The following is a 21,492-nucleotide window of genomic DNA, read 5'->3' as shown; positions in this document are numbered from 1 at the left end:
TTTGAAGCTCGGTGTAGGAAGGTCGACAACTGGTGTGTTGCTGCTGCTGACATTTTGCGTGGATAATGTCACTCCACAGTGTTTGACACCACCACATGTCAAAAACGTGCGCCACTGGCTAACATGGACCCACGATGAGACGATTTCAAAGAAGTTATTTGGCTGCAACATCGTGACGACTTTACTGCCGTGACTATGACTTGTCGAGTATACCTTTTGAAGATTTGGGATCACATGTGTAAACACGTTTAGCTTTGCGAGCTACAACGAAAGTTGGTAAGCATGAGCACCGGCCCAAATCATGGTGCCTTAGGCGTCAGTGGTGAAAACCCGAGGTCTGCTGTGTCACTCGCTGGACATGTCCAGCAAGTTTTCAGACATGTGAAGGTAGAAAACCTGGTTGCAGGACTAAGCGGAGGAGTTGTTTCAACGCTGGTTCTGCATCCTCTTGACCTGGTCAAAATCAGGTTTGCAGGTAAGCCACGACGCTATGGTACAAGATAATAGATCTATTGTAATACTTGAATATATATATATGGCGGAAAACACAGACAGGGCTGAAAAAGCAGTTTCTGCTCTTGCACCGCTTTTTTAAAATAAACTGCTGTATTTTAAGCCCAAAGAACTGTTGTGTCAGATAGAACAATATGTGTATATGCTGTCATAGCAGTTTCATGGCGCATTAAGCCCCCAAACTATTTTTAATGTGTCCGTTTTACCGTGGAACCCCCGTTTACAGACACCGCTCAGCCGCTTTTTTTCCCCCCAAACCAGCCATAAAAAGGTGAGTAATTGTATTTATTATTCAAAATGTCGTATCATTTTTAGCTTAGAATCATTAATTGATGTCAATATTTACTTAAAAAAAACGACTTTATTAAATTATTTACTCGCATATTTTTAAACAAATTATGTCACAATGAAAAAAATAGTGTCTGTAAATAGGTCACAGATATCTACCTCATAGCTATCACTTAACTGTATTTTTTTTGTGACTGTCGAATTTCCCCCCCATATTTTAGATGATAAATAATCGGTCCAAGCAAAGAAAAGGGGATAAAAAAAAGTTTAAAAGGGTAAATATTTGAAAAAGAAAATCTCGACCACTCCTTGATGTCTGAAATGTATGCATTGCGACCCTTTTATCATACCGTGTTTCACCCATAAAATCCTCAAAAAGTCCGGCTGTGGCCATTCACAGCTGTGTCTTGACACTCAGTGAGACATGCTACACAGATTTTTTGGATCGAAACAAGGTAAGTACGCGATAATATCTTGTTAAAATAATGGCGTCTTTGGTTATGCTCTTTCATAATCATGGCGTCTTTGGTTATGCTCTTTCATGCTTTCACCTCGAGTTAGCGTTTAGGGGTTATAAAAAAAACTTTTTTTTTTTTAATTACCCGCCTGTTCAAAATTTTTCTTCCCACAGAAACCTGAAATTTTAAGCTTTCCAATGATGTGTCACACATGCGTATAGGACAATTTTGAAATTTGGCAAATTGGGGGTCTCAGAGCGGAACTTCAAGTGTTTTCCGCCGTATATACAGTATATATGTTGAGAACTGAATAAACAAATATTACACGCATTGTAAAGACACCTTGTTATCTACAGGGTTTGGACAAAATAATGGAAACACCTAACATTTTGGCATCATAATCATCATATGTGTTAAAGAATGGCATGAGGAACATTCGAATAAATGTTGAGCATCTCGTATAGCCGCCTTAATCCCCAGACCTCAACATTATTGAGCATTTATGGTCAGTTTTAGAGATTCAATTAAGAATCGTCTCTAAAAGAATTATAGGGTATTCTATCTGATAAATGGTTTAAAATTCCTTTGGAAACAATTGATAAGTTATATGAATCAATACTTCGGAGAATTGAAGCTGTAATTGCCGCAAAAGGCGGACCTACACCATATTAAATGAGGGGTTTTTTTGTTTTGTTTTTTAAAGCTGTTTCCATTATTTTTGTCCAACATCTGCATAGTGTGTTCAAGGCAGAAATGTTACCGTTCTGCTCGAAATTTTATAAAAACAATCCAAGTACAAAACATTAACACACATTAAATGAGTCATGTAATGATTTTCCATGATGGATCCCGCATCACTTACGAAAAAGACCTAATGACCTTTATTTATTTATTTTTATTTTATTTTTTTGCAGTGAGTGATGGTTTGGAATTGAGACCCAAGTACAATGGTATACTGCATTGTATGAAAAGTGTGTGGCACCAGGAGGGACTTAGGGGACTCTATCAAGGAGTCACCCCCAACGTGTGGGGTGCTGGAGCCTCTTGGGGTCTCTACTTTTTTTTGTAAGTGTGTTATTTATCTTCCATCAACATTGATTTTGGTTCATGGTGCACTGCCTCATTCACAGCTACAATGCAATCAAAGCTTATGTAAAGGAAGGCCGCCAGGCAGAACTGAGTGCTACGGAACATCTGGTGTCCGCAGCCCAAGCAGGTTAGTTTGAATAATACTGTAAGTGTTTTGGCACGCTATTTCCTCCCTTCAACATGAATAATAATACACTTTTCTATTGTTCTTCTCCGTATGTGACTTAACAACTGGCTAAATTAAGTGCGGTGTCTTAAAATGTCCTTCAGCGAACTTCAACTCTGGAAATGTTTCCGTTATTGCAACAATAACCTTTGCCTCTCTCCCTACAGGGATTTTGACACTCACCATAACTAACCCCATTTGGGTTACCAAGACCAGGCTTGTACTCCAGTACAGTTCAGACCCAACAAATAAGCAATACAAGGGGATGCTTGATGCCTTGCTCAAGATCTATCGCACGGAGGGAGTGGCAGGCCTGTACAAGGTCCGTAGTATTTATTTGTTCTACATTATATTCACACAAGTCAGTATCAATATATACATTTATCTATGCAAAAGGCAACATGAGTGACGACTGTAAAGTGTGTATTTTACTGCTTTTTCCATGAACACCGTTAGAGGGCAACAAAACCACACTATTGTGGTGCCTTTTTATGTACGGCAGTAATAAATGTCTCCAAAAGGAAATTAAGCGTTCACTCCTTTGGACATTGTGTAACACACAGAGAACCGGGCCACACATTAGCTGGCAAGAATTGGCATGCAACTACCTTGTTTCCATCTTTATGTATAAAAACTTAAAAACATAGCCCACATCAATACTAGTATATCCAATTTTAATGCCAGTGATTTGCGACCTTAATTGATCCAAAGAGGATATTTTATATAGGAAAAAAAAAAACTTTGTGTCTTTGCCAGAGTACTTTATAAATGATCCATTATGATTGTTAAAGAAATGTTAAATGTGATAAAACACACACAAAAGTGATTCAAAACCTTGTACATTTTGAATGATTAAAGCAAACAAGATGAGGCTTCAAAATGCAAGAAAAAAAAAAATCAAGACACTTCTGAATTTTTTGAGTTTGTCCAATAAATGTACTGTAAATTTCGCCTGTTAAACTGTCAATCAAATACCAGTACTGTAAATAGATGTGAGTATGTATACATGCACTGAAAATCATGGAAGCTTCCAAAATGTAAAATCACATTATGAAGCTACAACTGTTGTCTATAATAATAAAATAAGCACACAAGCCTACTTACACTCACCGGTGGGCACTCAGTCTGACTGAGCAGCAGGCTAACTAGAGGTTACCCTGCCATCGTTTTCAAGATGGATCACTGGGCGCTGTTTTGCCCACGTACCAAAAAATCTTGAAATAAATTAATGGTGGAAAAATTTGAGTGCTGTATCACCACAAATAATTCGACATAGCTCTCAGTCTTTGCACATGTTTTTTTCTACAATGTTAATTCATACAAATTCCCATGTTACAATATTATGCAGTGGTACCTCTACATACGAAGTTAATTCGTTCAGGACCGTGTTTGTAAGTCGAATTGGTCGTATGTTGAGCAGGATTTTCCCATAAGGATACATTGTAATTCCAATAATTCGTTCCATAGCCCGAAAACCTACACTAAATTCTCAATAAATATTTATGTTACTATTGCTAATATCAATTACAAAGAATGAAAATCGGAATAATAATATAATAATAGCAATAATAATAATAATACCTGCAATAATGTAACAAACCGGGTTCTAATGTGTCAAATGTGTGCGTGGTGTACCTGAAGGCATCACGTGGCTGACTTGATAGCGTGAGCCTTTGTAGTTTCACTTTGTTTACTTGCGGCTGGCGACATTAGGCACAAGTTGATGGAATAAATGATAAGAAAGCTGACGAAGCTGGCGATTTCTTTGGCGATGTTACGACAATAATAATTGCCACCTTAAACTTATAAAGACTGGCCAACGGAGAAGGACCTTCATAGACCGTCTACGGCTATATTGTTGAGCGAGCCATATCATGGATGCGCACCCCACGCTCATATTTTTCTATCATATCTATCTTCATGTCAAAGGTAATGGTAAGCATCAACTTTTTTCATTTTTTTTTCCACCACCTGCACCAACATTGTTGGAACCCATGTTGATTTCTCTCCCAAGAAAATCTGCCATGCGTCCGTCTTGCTGGAAAACAAAGAAATTGTGGTGCTGTCATAGATCATCGTATTTAGAGCATGTCGTCAGATGTAGAAACAAATGGCGAGTCAAATTTCACATCGGATGTCGAAAACATCGTGTGTCGAAGCGATCGTATGTCGAGGTACCACTGTATGTTGTTTTGTGCTTTTAAAGGATTTTTGAGAAAGTCAATCAAATTACTTACAAGGCATAATAATCTTAAAGGGTTACGTTCCTGGTCTATTTGGAACGTCTCATGGTGCGCTGCAGTTCATGGCCTACGAGGAGCTCAAGAGAGACTACAATAAATACAAGAAAGTTCCTTCTGATGCAAAGCTGGTGAGTCATTTAACCCCACGAGCCGCAGGCAGGCTCTACTGCATTTAATGGCACTCAAACCTTTCAGTTGAATCAGTGGCAGGCTACAGTTGATATTCCATTTTCATTTCATGACTCACTGTTGTACCGGAGACTTTTCTTGGTTCATTGATTGCTCAATCCTTGTATTGAACAGAATCCCCTGGAATACATAACGATGGCGGCACTATCCAAAATATTTGCCGTGGCTACAACATACCCATATCAAGTGGTTCGAGCTCGACTCCAAGACCAGCACAACAGATATAACGGTGTTATCGATGTCATCAAACGGACTTGGAGGTATGATGTTGACTATATATCATCATGGTCCAACAGCAGGGGTTAATTTGAGCCAGAACATGCCGGAACAAGTTCTGGCACCCCTTGATTTTGGCCTCCCTGTGTTCCGGGACTTATTTTGGCAGATCCGGCACCTCTCGTGTATAGAAAATAATATAAAAATGTTTTTAAAAAAGGTATTGTAATAGCCCCGAATGGGGGTAAAGAAGGAGAGGAGTCGTTAATGCCTTTTCCCATTTCATCGTGGCAAAAATATGAAAACAATTAACAAAATAACAGCGGACTACCGTCACATTCGACCACTAACTTTATCTTCTAGCCCGTCTCCCCATCGCTTCCTACTACCTCACAGCTCTCCAGTCCCAGCGTCTCTTAAATCGACCGCGCCTAATTACGGACATTACACTATAAAATAAAATAATAATATTCATAAATTCATTTACAGAACAAATCCCAAGAATTGCATGTTGTTTATAAAAATTTAACGCATTTGAAAGAGTCGGAGATTTGTTGATGCACTGAAAAGCTGGACCAACAAATCACCTGTTATCCCAAGAAGGTTGGTTGCCAGATAAAACTGGATGTAACAAGTTTATTGAGGAGTTGAAGGTGCTCTGCGCACAGTACTGGGCCAAGGATGCAGATGCCCTGTATGGAGAGATGGAGGTTGAGTCACTGTGGCCTACAGAAAGTACAGAGATTCAGATGGAAATGACACGCCTGATGAACTGATGGGGTTACATGTGGCTGTCAACAATATTCCCATTGCAAGTGCTAAATGTGAGCGCGGATTTTCTCAAATGAACTTGATTTGCACTCCCAACTGTACGTCTCTGCTCACATCCACCATATCATATTTACTCTTCCTAAATCTTGTTGGACCTCCACTGGCTAAATTCAGTCCAGTCCCGTACGTGGGGGCGTGGGTGGCCAAAGGACACAGAAATGCCACTGACACACGCAGTAAAACCCGAAACATAGATGGGGAGGACAATCCGGACATACTCGCGGTGTGGAATGTTTTGGAATATGGTAAGCATACATAAAGAGTATGACAACAGCTGGGGAAATGCTAATATTCCATCATTTATCCATAAACGCATGCCTTTTGGATTCATATCATGCCACTTCGTGTAATTGCACACATCGCAACACCCAGAAAAAGCTAAAACGATTGGCGCCCGAGATCCCGGAAATCTAGAATATTGCGTGCGTGATGTCACAACTAGGAAACACCCAACTCAGCGCTTAGTACTGAATGGCGGCAATGATGGCAGACAATTTTGTTTCTAGTTGCAGCGACGAATCCGACGTAACGAACGTTCTTCTAATGGTGACGAGGAGAGTTATGAACCTTTCTTTGGTGTTTTGGGTTATCAATTTGAGCCCAAACGAAAGCCAATGCAGCCTAATGAAACGATCATTGAGGGGAGCAATCACACTGATGAAATACCGGCAACAGATCGTGTGGGAGACACCGAATGGTTTGTTTTGCATTTCTTTTTGTGAAGCTGATACAATGTGACCGCAAAATAAAGTAATGTATAGAATAATTATCATTTATTGTGCTATCATAGGTTTTAGCTCTGCCAACAGATACAAATATGAGTGGGATTAGAGGATTTGTTGTATACCGTAAAATCCGGACTATTGAGCGCCCCTGATTACAAGCCTCACCCAGTACATTTTTAAAGAAAAAAGCATTTTGTACACACATAAGCCTCTCCTGCCTATAAGCCGCGTGTGCCCACATAGTAAACTGAAATATTTATAAAGGAATACACAGTTTTCTAAGTTTTAATACCATACTTTAACGAATCGGGTTATGATATAGCGCGTGACTTACAGGTAAGGGAGGTGCAGAAGAGCAAGAGACGTGCTGTTGTTGCGGGTGTGTCTGTGTGTGCGCGTCGGCTGCTAGAGGCAGCAGTCGTGTGTTGTTCGACGAGTTTCCAAAATAAAGAATTGCAACCTAACTTAGCGGGTTACTCTTTGTCATCGTTACATTACCTTAAATTTTCTTTCCAAACAGCGCCAGCAACACGGCACTTAGCTGACTCCTCAAGCTCACTCATAAGCGTGTGTCGTCCTCTTCGTCACGCAGCAGACCGGCTTTTGGAAACCCGTTGGTGATGGTGGATTTTTTTCATGCTGCTCCATGCTGTCAGACTTTTGCAAAAGTTGCTCTTCGCATACGGCCACTTTTGTAAACGATCTGACGCCGCTGGCCATCCAAGCCTTCAATTCAACTCGGCACGTCATATCCATTCCTTCTAGCATTTTCCATCATGCGGGTATGCTAATTTTACTAATGCACAATGATGAGGGTCTGCTACTTTTATTCGTGCACAAAGCACAAAATTAAGATACGGGTAAGAGTGCAAACGAGCGTCTTCCTCGACACATATATTGCACGTGTCTTATGCTTACATTTTATGCTCTAGCGCTCCTGGCGGTCGTTAGAAAAATTGATAAATTGGCCGCATCATTGGATACGCCGCAGGATTCAAAATGAGGGAAAAAAGTAGCGGCTTTTAATCCGGAAATTACGGTATATTTTACGAGTGATAATTTATACATGTGTCCTGTCCTATATCCAATGCGTGATTAGGCATGTGCCGGTATGATATTTTGACCGTACGATAACCGTGAGCAAAAATACCGCGGTTTCACGGTATCACGGTATTGCAATTATAGCTACAAAAATTTTTGAGATGTATGGGTTAAAAAAAAAAAAAAACTTTTTTCCATTGAACAGGATTTTTTTTTCAGACCATAGATGAAAATGGAACATGAATATATTGTTAAAATAAATAAATTCTCAATAAAAAAATATATTTTAAATAAAATTAAACTAAATATAACTTATAGACCAGGGGTGGGCAAACTATTCCACAAAGGGCCGCAGTGGGTGCAGGTTTTTGTTCATACCCATCGTGAGGACAGCCTTTCACCAATCCGGTTTCTTACAAGTGCAATCAGTAGATTTCAGTCAGGTGCTTCTTGTTTCCACTGATACCTCATTGGCTGAACTGTCTGTGCTGAATAAGTTTGAACAAAGACCAGGACCCACTGTGGCCCTCGAGGACCGGTTTGCCCATCCCTTTTATAGACTATACTCACAGCCACAGCTCAAGTTCCTCAAGATTAGAGCATGAACAAAATAATTTCTATAAAAAAAGTAAAAACACTTCCGAATAATTTTTTTAAAAAATTTATACTGCATGACTTTTTTTTTTTTTTGAGGGTGGAAAAGCTTAAGTTTCGCCATTTTCAGCCACTGTGTCTCTAGTCTAGTCTAGTCTACATGATGTCATGCCTTTGTGTTAAAAAGAACATAAAGAATTCATAAGTTAGTTAAAAATGTATAAGTTAGTTAAAATGTCAATATTGTTGTGGAAAGGTTTCATCTAAAAAAAAAAATTTTTTTTAAACATTGGGAGTGAGACCTCACCTTGATCCAGCGAACGTGGATTTGTGCTTAGGACAAGATCATCTTTTGCAATTAGCGATCTTTGACGCAATCACTTTCCCTTTCATTCAGGAGACTCAAGCTTGTTTTCTCACTCTGCGGCTGTCACACACAACGAAGTTGCTCTCCCAGCTAAGCCTAGGCTAACATTCATCTTTGTAAGCTTTTAGTTAGTTTGTATATTGAATTTGAAAGGAAAATGTGTGTTTTGTTTTTGGCGAACTTTTTCCATGGTGCTAATCTCTTGAAGCTACTCACATGGAAAAATCTAATAGGGAATGGGACGTACTACGTCATTGTTTGGACGCGCCTCCATGCTGGCAATATGATTCACTTCCGGGCCGGCAGAGTCAATGCGGATTGTAACGTGTGGTAGTGCTAAGCTAACTCTTTCGGTGTTTTAGAAAGAAAATATGGGTGCTTATTGTTGCGTTACCGGGTGCAACAGCGTCTCCTACGACAAAAAAAGGGGGTAGGAAAAATGGACTCACTTTTCACCGTTTTCCTGCATGGAGGACCAAATATCAGATCACGAAGGTACGACGGATGGCTGGATTGCAGCGGTTCGTCGGAAAAGCATTTATGATCATATTTCTGCTGGAATGAGAGTGTGTTCCTGTCATCTCTACTCTTGTAAGTTGAACGCTTTATCCACTTTTGGTTTCAATACGTTTTTGTTTTTTTACACCGTTGTGTAAATCTGCCTCGGTAGCAATGCTCGCCTACTACGACTCACCTACCTGTTGTGTTCCTAGGTAAACCTGCTGACAACACATCCCGATTGGTCACCATCTCTCTTCTTGGATCATTTGACAAAGAAAATTTGTTCAATGGAGTGGTTCCATTTGTCCTGTGTCGGACTCAAACAAGCCCCTGCAGCAGACGCCATCTGGGTCTGCCCTTCTCGTCGATGAACTGCGGGCTTTTAACTTGTGAAAATGCAAGAACTTTAATGCACATATTTATTCTGCCTGGCTATTTAACTATGGCCAGTGACGTATTATTATTATTATTTTTTTTAAACCACTTTGACAAAGACACGTTTCATTGTAATGTTGAATTTATATATTCTATTATTATTTTTAAATTATAATATTCTTATTTGCACTTATGGAGACTTTAGACTGTCAATTCAAATAGTGTTGGAAAAGTTGCAATACCTAAAATAGAAATGCAAGAACTGTAAAGTACATATTTATACACCTTTATTTCCCTAAGGCCACTGGATGTTTTTTAACTCAGGTTTTGTTGTGATCTTGTATTTATATAGTATATAGCTTTTTATAATGTATTATGTATTATAATATTTGCTGCCCCCTGCCAGAGTGTGGGCCATTTTGTACTAAAAGGATTTTAAACTGTCAGTTCAAATACTGTGTTGGAGACTAGTACTTGCAATACTTAAAATGGAAATGCAAGAACTTTAAAGCACATATTTATCCTGTCTGGCAATTTACCCAAGGCCAGTAAATAGTGTTTTAAACTGCTTTGACAAAGACACGTTTATTGTGATCTTGTATTTGTGTATTACTTATAATTATATAATATTTGCTGCCACCGTCAGAGGGTGGGCCTTGTTTGCACTAATTTAAAGATTTTAAACTGTCAATTCAAATATCGTATTGGAGAAATTGCATTACTTGAAATAAATCTATTGCAACTTATCAGTCCCAGTTCTTGTCTACAACACTGTCCAAAAATTGTTAATGCATATTCCAAATAGAATAACAAAATTAAGTCACCTGACTTTGTAATTATTACACCTGTTTATTATGAAGACCTGAAGTAAACAACAAGCAGTTACAGTTTGTCAAGAAGTTGTTCAAGTCATGTTTTGGTATTCATATTTTATTGACTTTTCACAACAACACTTGGGATCGTGTTCGTAAGAGCAGAGCAAACTGAAGTTTCAGCGTGCACTCTTCGCCTTTCCAACCTCTCATAACGCTCCGATGTGGTGCGCTTGACCTCAGAATAACCCAAGAAGAGATATGGTGACTAATCGGGATGTGTTGTCAGCATTTCATATGCAGGTTTTCCTAGTAACACAACAGGTAGGTGAGGAGAAGGTTAGCATTGCTACCGAGGCAGATTTACACAAGTTAAAAAAAAACACAAAACGTATTGAAACCAAAACGGATAAATCGTTCAACTTACAAGAGTAGAGATGAGGGGAATACACTCTCATTCCAGCAGAAATATGATCAAGAGAAATGCTTTTCCAACGAACCGCTGCGCCCCAGCCATCCGTCGTGCCTTCGTGATCTGATATTTGGTCCTCCATGCAGGAAAACGGTGAAAAGTGAGTCCAGTTTTCCTCGCCCTTTTTTTAGTCGTAGGAGAAGCTGTTGCACCCGGTAACACAACAATACACACCCATAATTTCTTTCTAAAACACCGAAAGAGTTAGCTTAGCACGACCACACGTTACAATCCGCATTGAGTCTGCCGACCCGGAAGTGAATCATATTGCCAGCATGGAGGCGCGTCCAAACAATGACGTAGTACGTCCCATTCCCTATTGTACAACATTTTAGATGTATTCATTTTGTATATTACACTTACCACGTTTTGAGAGCTCATTAAATTGAAGAACAGTATGCCTTATGTTTGGAGTATTTGTGTTTGGGTTAGCAGGCTGGCTAGCTGATAGCGTCACTTTCACACACAGCAACAAACGAGAGGGGGTGAGCGCTGCTGCGCCAAACCGCTTCTGGCTGCATTTTTGACACAAGAAAAATAGCAAATACCGTACTACGGTTTGACGGAAAATTTTAGTGGTTTTGAAACCGCGACGTTTTCACACCACGGTAAACCGTGAAACCGGTAACCGGCACATGCCTATGCGTGATATGTTTTTTTTTTTATTATAAAAGTACTTGCTCTGGCCATTTCGAGCTTGGCTGCTCACCTCCTTTGCTTAGCCGGGGGTGGTGGGGTGGTCTCATCAGTGCCAGTCATCGTCCTCTTTCTTGATATCTCGGGACATTTAGGTGCACGGACGTACTTTACTCATTGTCTGTGTAGTCCACCTCTTTTTCTCGCGTTCGGGAACTCATGGGTACTACATTGCGACAAATGGCTATTTGTACACCACATACAGTGTCCTCCATAATTATTGGCATCCCTAAGATGTGTTTTTTAGCTTCTAATATTTTTTTAAAATTCAAATAATATGGAACCCTAGTGGAAAAAAAAGAGAAAAATCCAACCTTCAATACAAGTGCATTTATTCAGTTGGGAAAAAATCACACATAAAGAAATAATTGACATCAAATAATGTGTGTCACAATTATTAGCACCCCTGGTGTTAATACTTTGTACAACCCCCAACAAAACAAGGTCTAGGGACTGAGATGGCCATGGGGGGAGCTTGATTTTGTGTCTGGTGAACCATTTCTGTGTAGATTTGGCCATATGTTTAGGGTCATTGTCTTGCTAAAAGACCCAGTGACGACCCATCTTTAGCTTTCGGGCAGAGGGCAACAGATTTTGATTTAAAATGTCCTGGTATTTCAAAGCATTCATGATGCCATGCACCCTAACAAGGTTCCCAGGGCCTTTGGAAGCAAAACGGCCCCACAGCATCACTGACCCACCCCCATACTTCACAGTGGGTATGAGGTGCTTTTCAGCATGCGCATCTTTCGTGGCACGCCAGACCCACTTAAAGTGTTTGGTTCCAAAAAGCTCAGTCTTGGTCTCATCTGACCAAAGCACACAGTCCCAGTTGAAGCCTTTGTGTTACCGCTGTACTTAATCGTGGTTTTACACGTTCTGCATATGAAATACACGCTAGCTAATTAGCTTAGCGCTCGGCGCTAACTATCAACATCTCAAAAACAACAATAATAAAGACTAAACAGTACAAGAGGGTTCGTGTACTCACATCTTATAGATGCACACGGGTCTTAGCAACACATTCAGGACATTTTTCAAATGAAATGCCTTAAAACTACTGCTGGACATCTAAATGACAAGGAGCAACGAACTATCTCTCTTCCCCTCTTCCTCTAAAAAAAATAACGAGCACAAACGCGCGACCACTGGGTTGCTTCTATACCTGCGTCTCTCATACACACATTTATTTTCCAGTCTTTTAAAAAGGAGTAAATCTCTCTCTCAGTAACCAGCAGCATCCATCATAACGTGTGCGCGCCTGTGACAGGCGGCAGACGTGCTTGAATTTCGTTCTACTACGAGCGGCTGCCATAAAGTTATGAGGCAAAAACATTGTTTTTGAACCTTTATGAATCGTAATCGAATCGTCAAGTGTCGAATCGCGATGCATGTAATAATCGATTTTTTTTGGAACTCCTCTAATGGCAATTGTGCGTTTGCGTGTTGTTTCAGCACAATTTTCTGCGTATGTTCCGGGACCTGGGCACGTCTCGTCATCTCTGCGCTGTCATATGTACTTTGCGTTCCAGAACTTTATGATTTACAAATTAAGCACTGTCCCACAGTGATGCTGTCTGCCAATTTGACAAAAGAGTGGTTTATTGTACAACAAATGTGTGTGTAATCATTAGGACTCTCTCTGCAGGAATGAAGGCGCCACTGGGTTCTACAAAGGCATCGTCCCCAACTTGATTCGTGTCACTCCAGCATGCTGCATTACGTTTGTGGTTTACGAAAATGTCTCCCGCTTCCTCCTTGGCCCAAGTTAACAAGGTCCAATGGCAAAAAGGAAGAGTATGCACTTGAACTGAGTTATGAAACAGCAAAACTGACTGAATGGATAGTCACAATACAAGTACCTGGAATATCATCCTCAATGCATGAATTGAGTGTTCCATTGAATAGGAATGAAACGAGTTGCCTTGTTCATTTACTGATTGTGGAATGTGGTAGATTGATTGCTGTCCAGTGCTACATGTTGTACTACACCTCTAAAAGATGGAATACCTATGTAAGGGTTTTTGATTTTAAAAAGTTTTTTTTTTTCTTTTGGTCAAAAATGAAATGGCAAGAGATAAACGCCAAAAGCCTGAAATGAATTTCTTTTTAATAATTCAATATTTAAAAGGAAAAAAATAACATATACATGTTCTAACAGAATCACCATAAATGTTTATTTATATATAACTGTGTAATGCTGGCAACAAAGATGTTTTTTTTTTGTTTAATTTTTATAAACTCAGAACTGCACACTTCCTTGTGTTGTCTAATAAATTCTAATGCGTATTTAGAAAAAAAAACAACTGGATAAACAGGAAGAGGAACAAACTGTCAACATCAGATTTTAAATTTATTGAGGTCCGTCTTTTTTTGTTCTATTTTTGCAAGCAACAATCTTCATATCTCCCCAATTAGTCCTACCTTTGGTTCATATATACATATATATTGGGGAGGGGGGTCAGAAACATAGAAGGGAAAAAAACATGAAAAGTTAAAAAAAAAAAATTGCTTTATTAAACAGTAAAAATTCATGTAAAAAAAAAAAAAAAAAACAGGACATGTTTACATGTTGGCAATTACTGCCGACAGCACCAGCAAGTGGAAAGTTAACAGTACAGTACAGTACAGATTTTTAAAAAAATATTTTTTCCTGGTAAAGAAACTGGCCAGTCAAATTGTAAATTCTGTCAGCAAAACATTGAAGTTCTTATCAGTGATGTTGTGAGGCCTCAGTAAACCGTACCTGCTTATTTTTGAAAACCAGATAACATAGTACTTAAAGCTGACGTCATTCATCTTATGTAACTATTTTCATTTTGGAAGCTCTTCGATGATAATCCTGGAAACTGAATTCCATCCCGTGGATGCATCGCCACGGGGATAGTCAGCGCAGGTCCCCACCCATACGGCCACGTCCACCAACCCTGCTTTGACACCCTCACACAGTCCTTCCACTGGCACAAAAAAAAGAACAAAGACAGGACATAATTTGTAGGGAACACCCAAAATGCACAGCCACAAAACTGCTGTATGCTGATGTGACCTCTCCCAATGTTTACTTCCCAATTTCCACAGTAGTTGAAACCACCATGGAACTTAATAGTTCTACATGAAGAGTGCTTTGCCTTTTAATTATTTCAAAGTTGATTGAAGAATGTAAATTACATCTGTCCAGTAATTATCTCTATAGCTTAGTACAAATATTGGAAACCGCTAAAAAGCTAAACACATAACATGCAAATATAAAGATGGAATTTGAACTCTCACTTATAACATCGTGGCAATTGCAACCTGACATTTCTCCAAATTTGAGCTCTCCCATGAAAAGCACACACTGCTGCATCTCCAAACTGAAAGTCTTTGAGTCACTGACGTTGCATTTGTTCACTGGCTTGACTTTCACGATGGGGGCGCACATTCATTTTCACCCAGTTAAGCTGTGAATGGGTGTGTAAACTTGTCAGTCAACTGCAGGGGTTAATTTGTGCTGGATCCTGCCAGAACCAGATCTGGCACCTCTTGATTTTGACCTACCTGTGTTCCGGGATTAATTTTGGCAGATCGGGCACCTCTCGTGTATAGAAAATAATTATAATATTTTAAAAAAAAAAAAAAAAAAAAAAAGGTGAGCTGCAGCGATCTTGCTAACGGGCAGGACCGGGTGCAGCAGCAGCTAGCCAGGTTCACGGACAACCAGCCAAGCCGGGGCAGGAGGCCAGGTGGACCATCAACAGCCGGAGCAACAGGCCAGTACCCTTATGGGAAATTCAGGTTTGGGCTGTACAATTTGTAAGGCGGTGGGAACTTTGAGGCAAGAGAAGACTGAAACTCTCAAAGGAATGGGTTTGTGTTATTTATTGTAATCTCAGATTTTTCTTTTTTATGTTTTCCAAGTTAGACTGTATGTTACTGTAAGTCCTACCAGTGGTTTTGTGGGCAATTGCCTGTGCTGTGCAGAGAATAGCCTAAATAATTGTAAATTGTTGTCATATTATTTATACCATGGATATTATCTGAAATTGAGGCTTGTAAGTCCCACAGCATGGCAAGTGGGGATTTGCATGTTGTTTTCAGCACAATTTTCTGCGTATGTTCCAGGACCTGTGCTCGTCTCGTCATCCCTGCGCTGTCAAATGTACTCTGCGTTCCGGCACCTTATGATTTACAAAATAAGCACTGGTCGACTGTATTTGTGCTCTATGACTGTCTGACAGCCAAGCCGAGTCGTCTTACTTTTGCTTTATTTGAATTTAAATTATCTCCTTGCACCCTGAAACAGATAAACGTTAAAAAAAACTAATGTTTTTTTTTTTTGTTTTGTTTAATGGTTTTGGGGGGTTTTTTGCCTCAAGATAAATGAAATGCATTTGTTAACAGAATAAGTAAGGTTGTATTTCCAAAACTGACTTTGGCAAGGATTTATCCACTGGTGGTTTGAGGTTTCCCTCAAACACCCTTGGGATAAACTAGAACAGAGATTGTAAAACAGATTTTTTCAGTTTTTAAATACTCCAGGATGTATTGTGTTGCATGTCCACCTATGTTCTGATTATGTGGTCGAAAAAGTCCATGATGTGTTCTTAAAAAAACGTTTTAAGATCAATTGACGGTAATGGTTTACAACACTGTAGTGGTACCGCTACTTATGAAATTAATTGGTTCTGGAAGTAGTTTCATAAACTGAAAATTCTGTAAGCAGAGACGCAAAATTCAGACATAAATCTTTTATAAATAATAAAAATGCATTGAATCATGTAACAAATACATGTTACAATTATATTCTTGCACAATAGACAAATTCTGAGATGTCTACAATGTAAAAAACAAGAGTGTAAAGAATAAACGTTAACACACTGATGTAAAGCCGTCTGAACACTTCAAGGCCCGAGGGTCGAATGAAGAGGACACTGGTATACAAACATACACATGGAGTAGAGACCACCTTTTAGCAATTTGGATGCCAGGAAGATGCCAGGAAGACGCTAGGCCAATGGCAGAGCAGCTATGTTACTTTCAGTAAACTGCGAGTAGCAGCACATACTTTATTTTTGCCTTTCGCATCCTGAAACTTCTTTCATAACAAGAGGCAATCTTTTCCCGTCGAGGTGTGTCGTAACCTGAAAATTCTGTATGAAGGGCCGTTCGTAAGTAGAGGTACCACTGTAGTTTTGATCTATGTGGTCTGATTGGTGTCTCCACTTTTTCTCATATTTAAAACATACCTGAAGATGTTCTGTGGATATTGATGGTGGAGTTGAGCTCTGGACTGCCCTGGTCCAAATATATGATGGACTCTATGGGAAGTGGTGCTGTGCACTCTGCTCCATTGAAGGTGAAGTACCACCGCTGGCAACATGCGTTCTTGCACTTGAGTCTGAGGGAGCCACTGAAAAGAACTCTCAGGGCGCTGTCTGTTCTCAGCTTGGTGAACGTACAGTCCTACAAGCCAGCATAGGAGAATGGCACATTCAAGGTCACTACTGTGTCTCCGGATCACTATTCAAAGATTTCTATTGCCCATATGTTCACTTCCAGGGACTGTACAATATAGAAGTTTTTATTTGCGGATGTTATTTGGCAGCCATGCTTGTAATACTGTATCTTGTGTCTTGTGCATCATTAACACATCATTCAACGCAGACATTATACAGATAACATTTATTAAAAGCCTCCTCAAAAGACATAACAAAGCACAGACAAAACCAATAGCACAATTATGACTCACGGAGAGATATGAAAATTCAAACAATTTACAGAAATCCTGTTTTCCTAATCTGGTTTGTCTAAACAGTGGGTGAGTCTGGGCTGCTTTAATGTCCCTTTTCAGATTTTTCATCTGTTCATTGCAATGAGTAAAATTATTTTTTCCTAACAGCAATATTTTCCAGCCTGGCAAAGACTGTTACTGTATCAAGTGGGTTACAACACATGTAAATGTACTTACTGCAATTTTTCCCAAGTCGATCCCATAATTCAAGGAGTTCCAGGCACACTGCTTGTAGTTGGGCCTCCAGGGTTCTTCGAAGATCTCATTGACACATTCTCCCTTCTCACCCTTGAGGCCGTCACGTCCAGGAATGCCCGGTGTCCCCGGGATGCCATTTGCGCCGGGGTTACCATCTCTCCCGGGTGTTCCTGCTGGACCTTGCATGCAGCTGCCATACTACAGGAGAAAGCAAGTTGGGGTGAATGTGGATGTTAAGAATGAAATCATTGTATAACGTCCTGTTTCCTGAGAGTAGCTCATTCAGAGTGCAACCTGAAAATAGCCTGTTTTGTCGATAAGAAGACTAGACTAGTCATTTTTGCATGAGAAAAAAAAATAACTCAGACTATCACTGAGCTGATCATGTCTTGATGAAATGGGACCAACAACCTAGACTAGCTGAATGACATGACAGTGCTGGAAAGGTTAGCAGTGATATTTCTTTGTTTAGCCGCGTCTGTTTAATTGAAAGTCCTGCAGCTATATGTTTAAACCAAGGGCATAGGTTTGGTCGCCACATTGGTAGGGACAATATTACAGCAATGCACATAATGCAAACAATGATCCAAATATGGGACACCTAGCTTGACATCGTTGTTCCTTGTGGAGGCTAGCCTGACTGAAGTAGTTTTGACAGTTAGCAAGTTTAATGTTATGCTAACTGTTGCAGGTCGGACTTTCAGTAGCAAAATTAGTGGTGTTTCCCCCACCTCCACAACATTGACGTCTTTTTACATGACCTACAGTGGCTGCTGCTGGCCGAAAAAAAACTTCAAATATCTCTCTTCTCCGAAGGGGGTGGCATGTTGTCGACATGAATCTTTCGGGGTTGTGGGAGTATGTCTGTTTGTTTGTGTGTCTTTGTGGAGGGACGGGGGGCTTCAAGTCATCAGCCAACCAAACGTTCGTTTGAGGGAGAAAAATGGACCGGCACATTCAGCAAGTGAAAAGGGATAAATGTAAGTCCGAACATAATGAAAATAATTCACAAAGGTAGGGTCTATTCCAGTGGTCTCCAAACTATTCAACAAAGGGCCGCAGAGGGTGCAGGATTTTACTCCAACAAAACAAGACCACACCTTTTCACCAATCTGATGTTTTATAAGTGTAATCAGTTGATTGCAGTCAGGTGCTGCTTATTTAGTAGAAACCACATTGGTTAAATGATCTGTGCTTGATCGGTATGAACAAAAACCAGGGCCCACAGTGACCCTCGAGGACCGGTTTGGAGACCCCTGGTCTATTCTATCCTCACAACATATGGTATGACAATCTAAATTACCTATATATTTGAACTCTTTATATAATGAAATAAGGTTGCTTCAAAGTTGGTGGGGAGAATTCAAGCATCCTGAAAAGTTGGTAATGTTATGTCCCTACCGTCCCTATGCAAACCTACGCCCTTGGTATAAACCAATGACACTTTCTTTGTAATTTGACTTAAATACCGTACAAACACGGGCTCGCTAAAAAACACAAAAAACAGTCATATTCAAAATGAAAGAAGGCTCTGCCTGACTCAGCACAGGTTCCCTTCGTCCTGAATATTGCATGGTGTGCATTCGTACAAGTACAATACTGGAGACAATATTTCTGTCTTTAGCTGAACCTAAAATGTTTAAATATATATATAATCGCATGATATGCATGACCCCCCTTCATAAGGACAAGAAATTAAAACTGACCTTTTGACTTGCAATAGGTTCAGCCCATGACCATATATCGATGCCTCAGGGACTTGTGTGCTTAATGCATTTTGCTCTAAAAGCAAATGTGTAACAGTGAGGGGTATATGACCAAAATACATTAAATTGAGGTGGGGGGGGGGGGGGGGTTGAAGGAGATGAGAACAAAGCGCTACTACACCACACTCAATGAGTCAGTTTAAATCCCTCGGGTGGTATCTAAAATTGTACTTCAGAAGATGAACATCTGAAAAAATGCCTTCATGTAAAAGGATTTGTGGTGTTCGAATGTCAGCGAGGGGAAACAGATGTCTATAGTCTGTTTTAGTCATTGAATGGCTTTGCAGCATATGTGGACGTGACGGTAGTTTTAAAGGAGACTGCAATTATGGAAAGCCTGTATTTACTGGAAAGTATACCTGAAAATTGGACTTAGTGGTGTATAAAATATTTCAGTGGTTGTTTGATTTACAACAAAATTAAGAAAACATCTCAGGTTTCAAGATTTTCTGAGCACACGAATGAATGGATCCACTGTCCACTTGGCCAAACTGCTGACTTGTACTGACTTCCAGCTGAAAGTTTGGTGATGCTTGCATGAATTATACCAAATTATTCTGAACATACAGCTAGTTACTGTACATGAAGTATAAAGACAGTATTTGACCTAATGTGCTGAGAACTCGGATGCATTTCTTGCTTCAGCTGGAACACGCTGAAGGGCTGGCTGCAGCTCTCTAGTGTGAATTGAATGCTTGGAATGATTCAGACAAAGGGGTTTTATGATTACCATGCTTTTTGAACCAAATGATTGTCATCCTTCAGATAGCACAGTTCAGTTTGGGTTTCCAATACCACAAGATTATATTATGGAACAACATGCTGTTAAACATATTCTTACACAGCGGTCAGAAAGGGCAGCTCAGATCATGATAGTCCTACTGTCTTTGGAAGATAAGAGGAAAACGGTGCCTGGACTTCTCGGACTGAAGCTGATACAAATTCTAATGGGAAATTGAGGGACGGAAGGAGGTCTGGAAAGTCTTAGCAAAATAAACAGTTTCACTTTCAGTTGATAGATTCTCAAGAGAGAGAGGACAGAGAATGTGTGTGAATTCCATCCCACTAGTCGCCACCCACTAGAATCCTGCGAGTTAGTAGGGTGGGGTGAATGAGGATTAGGAAGAATAAAGTAAGTCTTTTTACACCACTGTCCCCTTTAATTATAATAAAAACATAAAATTGAAATACAGGCAGAGCCTTTGCTTCCTATTTGGCATTAATTCTAAAAGCATACCTTAATAAAGAAATTCTATTTTTAAAGTCAATGCACCAAATTTAGTTAAATAATAAAGTATAAAAATACATAACTATCTGACTATTTTTTCAAAACTGCACCTCATAATGCAAGTCAGCAGAATTCAATGTGGATTTAAGATGGATGGATTTAAAATCGATGCATCAGCAATAATTTATGGCATACATAAAGGTATGCGTTATTTATTATTCTGCTATAAATAAAATGTGACACTCATCTGAGACGCAGCAAGACTGGTCGTCCACAAGGTTCCCCCCTATGGAAAATGCCACATCGCTACAAGTCGATCGTGCTATTCGCAATCTGTCTTACCTTGTCAGCGTCAGGATCCTTTCGGTATCCTCTACTTCTCACCTTTTCCACGCCATACACGGGTAAAGTCACGCAGACGAGCAGCAGCAAAAAGAGCTGAACTTGAGGAGACATCACCAACGGTTGCAAGTGGGGGCTCTAACTGGGAACTCAGGAAACGTCAATTCGCCTCCAACTTTTGACTTTCAGTCCAATGGAGGGCAGGACCAGCGGAAAGGGGCCAGTCAAGTCAACGGTTCTGAAGAATCCCTTCCAAAGCAAACAACGAAACAGCCATGGTGTTCATATAAGCGTGTCCCAGTACTAAATGTCAAATCTATGTCATGTCCGTGTTGTGATAATTATGATAATTACTGAACCCGCTCTTTCTGTGGAAATAACACAGAAATAATTATGCAATTATTTTTTTGAACGTGTGAAAACAAAGTACTGACCCATACAGTGGTATGAAAAAGTAGGCTATATCTGTATTTGGAATTCCTCACTTTTCTGCATAAATTCACCATCAAATGTGATCGGATCTTTGTCAAAATCACACTGATGTAAAAACAGTGTTTCCTTTAACTAAAACCAGCCAAACCTTTATAGAATTTCATATGTTAATGAGGATAG

At 39.8% G+C, this 21,492-nt stretch overlaps 3 protein-coding genes across 3 annotated transcripts in view; 2 read left to right on the top strand and 1 right to left on the bottom strand.

The window, feature by feature from the left end:
• LOC130915116 (mitochondrial folate transporter/carrier-like) lies at nt 1-18,299 on the top strand. The gene is made up of 7 exons (XM_057834898.1): nt 1-475; nt 2,174-2,324; nt 2,390-2,475; nt 2,682-2,836; nt 4,772-4,885; nt 5,061-5,206; nt 13,225-18,299. Exons 1-7 carry the CDS (start codon nt 283-285, stop codon nt 13,346-13,348), a joined length of 969 nt encoding a protein of 322 aa, XP_057690881.1. The 5' UTR covers nt 1-282; the 3' UTR covers nt 13,349-18,299.
• cthrc1b (collagen triple helix repeat containing 1b) lies at nt 13,775-21,010 on the bottom strand. Its single transcript, XM_057834899.1, has 4 exons — nt 20,881-21,010; nt 17,524-17,742; nt 16,802-17,018; nt 13,775-14,533 (listed from the first exon to the last, which is right to left on the bottom strand). The coding sequence occupies exons 1-4, from the start codon at nt 20,992-20,994 to the stop codon at nt 14,391-14,393; spliced, it is 693 nt and encodes a 230-aa protein (XP_057690882.1). The 5' UTR covers nt 20,995-21,010; the 3' UTR covers nt 13,775-14,390.
• klhl32 (kelch-like family member 32) overlaps nt 18,504-21,492 on the top strand; it is a 93,517-nt gene continuing 90,528 nt past the window's right edge. The window contains exon 1 of the mRNA XM_057834885.1: nt 18,504-18,828. The gene's annotated coding sequence lies outside the window, so the exon portion shown is untranslated. The remainder of the gene's footprint in view (nt 18,829-21,492) is intronic.

Source organism: Corythoichthys intestinalis, chromosome 4, assembly GCF_030265065.1.
Source record: "Corythoichthys intestinalis isolate RoL2023-P3 chromosome 4, ASM3026506v1, whole genome shotgun sequence".
Lineage (NCBI taxonomy): Eukaryota > Metazoa > Chordata > Actinopteri > Syngnathiformes > Syngnathidae > Corythoichthys > Corythoichthys intestinalis.
This window is presented reverse-complemented; position numbering and strand designations above follow the sequence as displayed.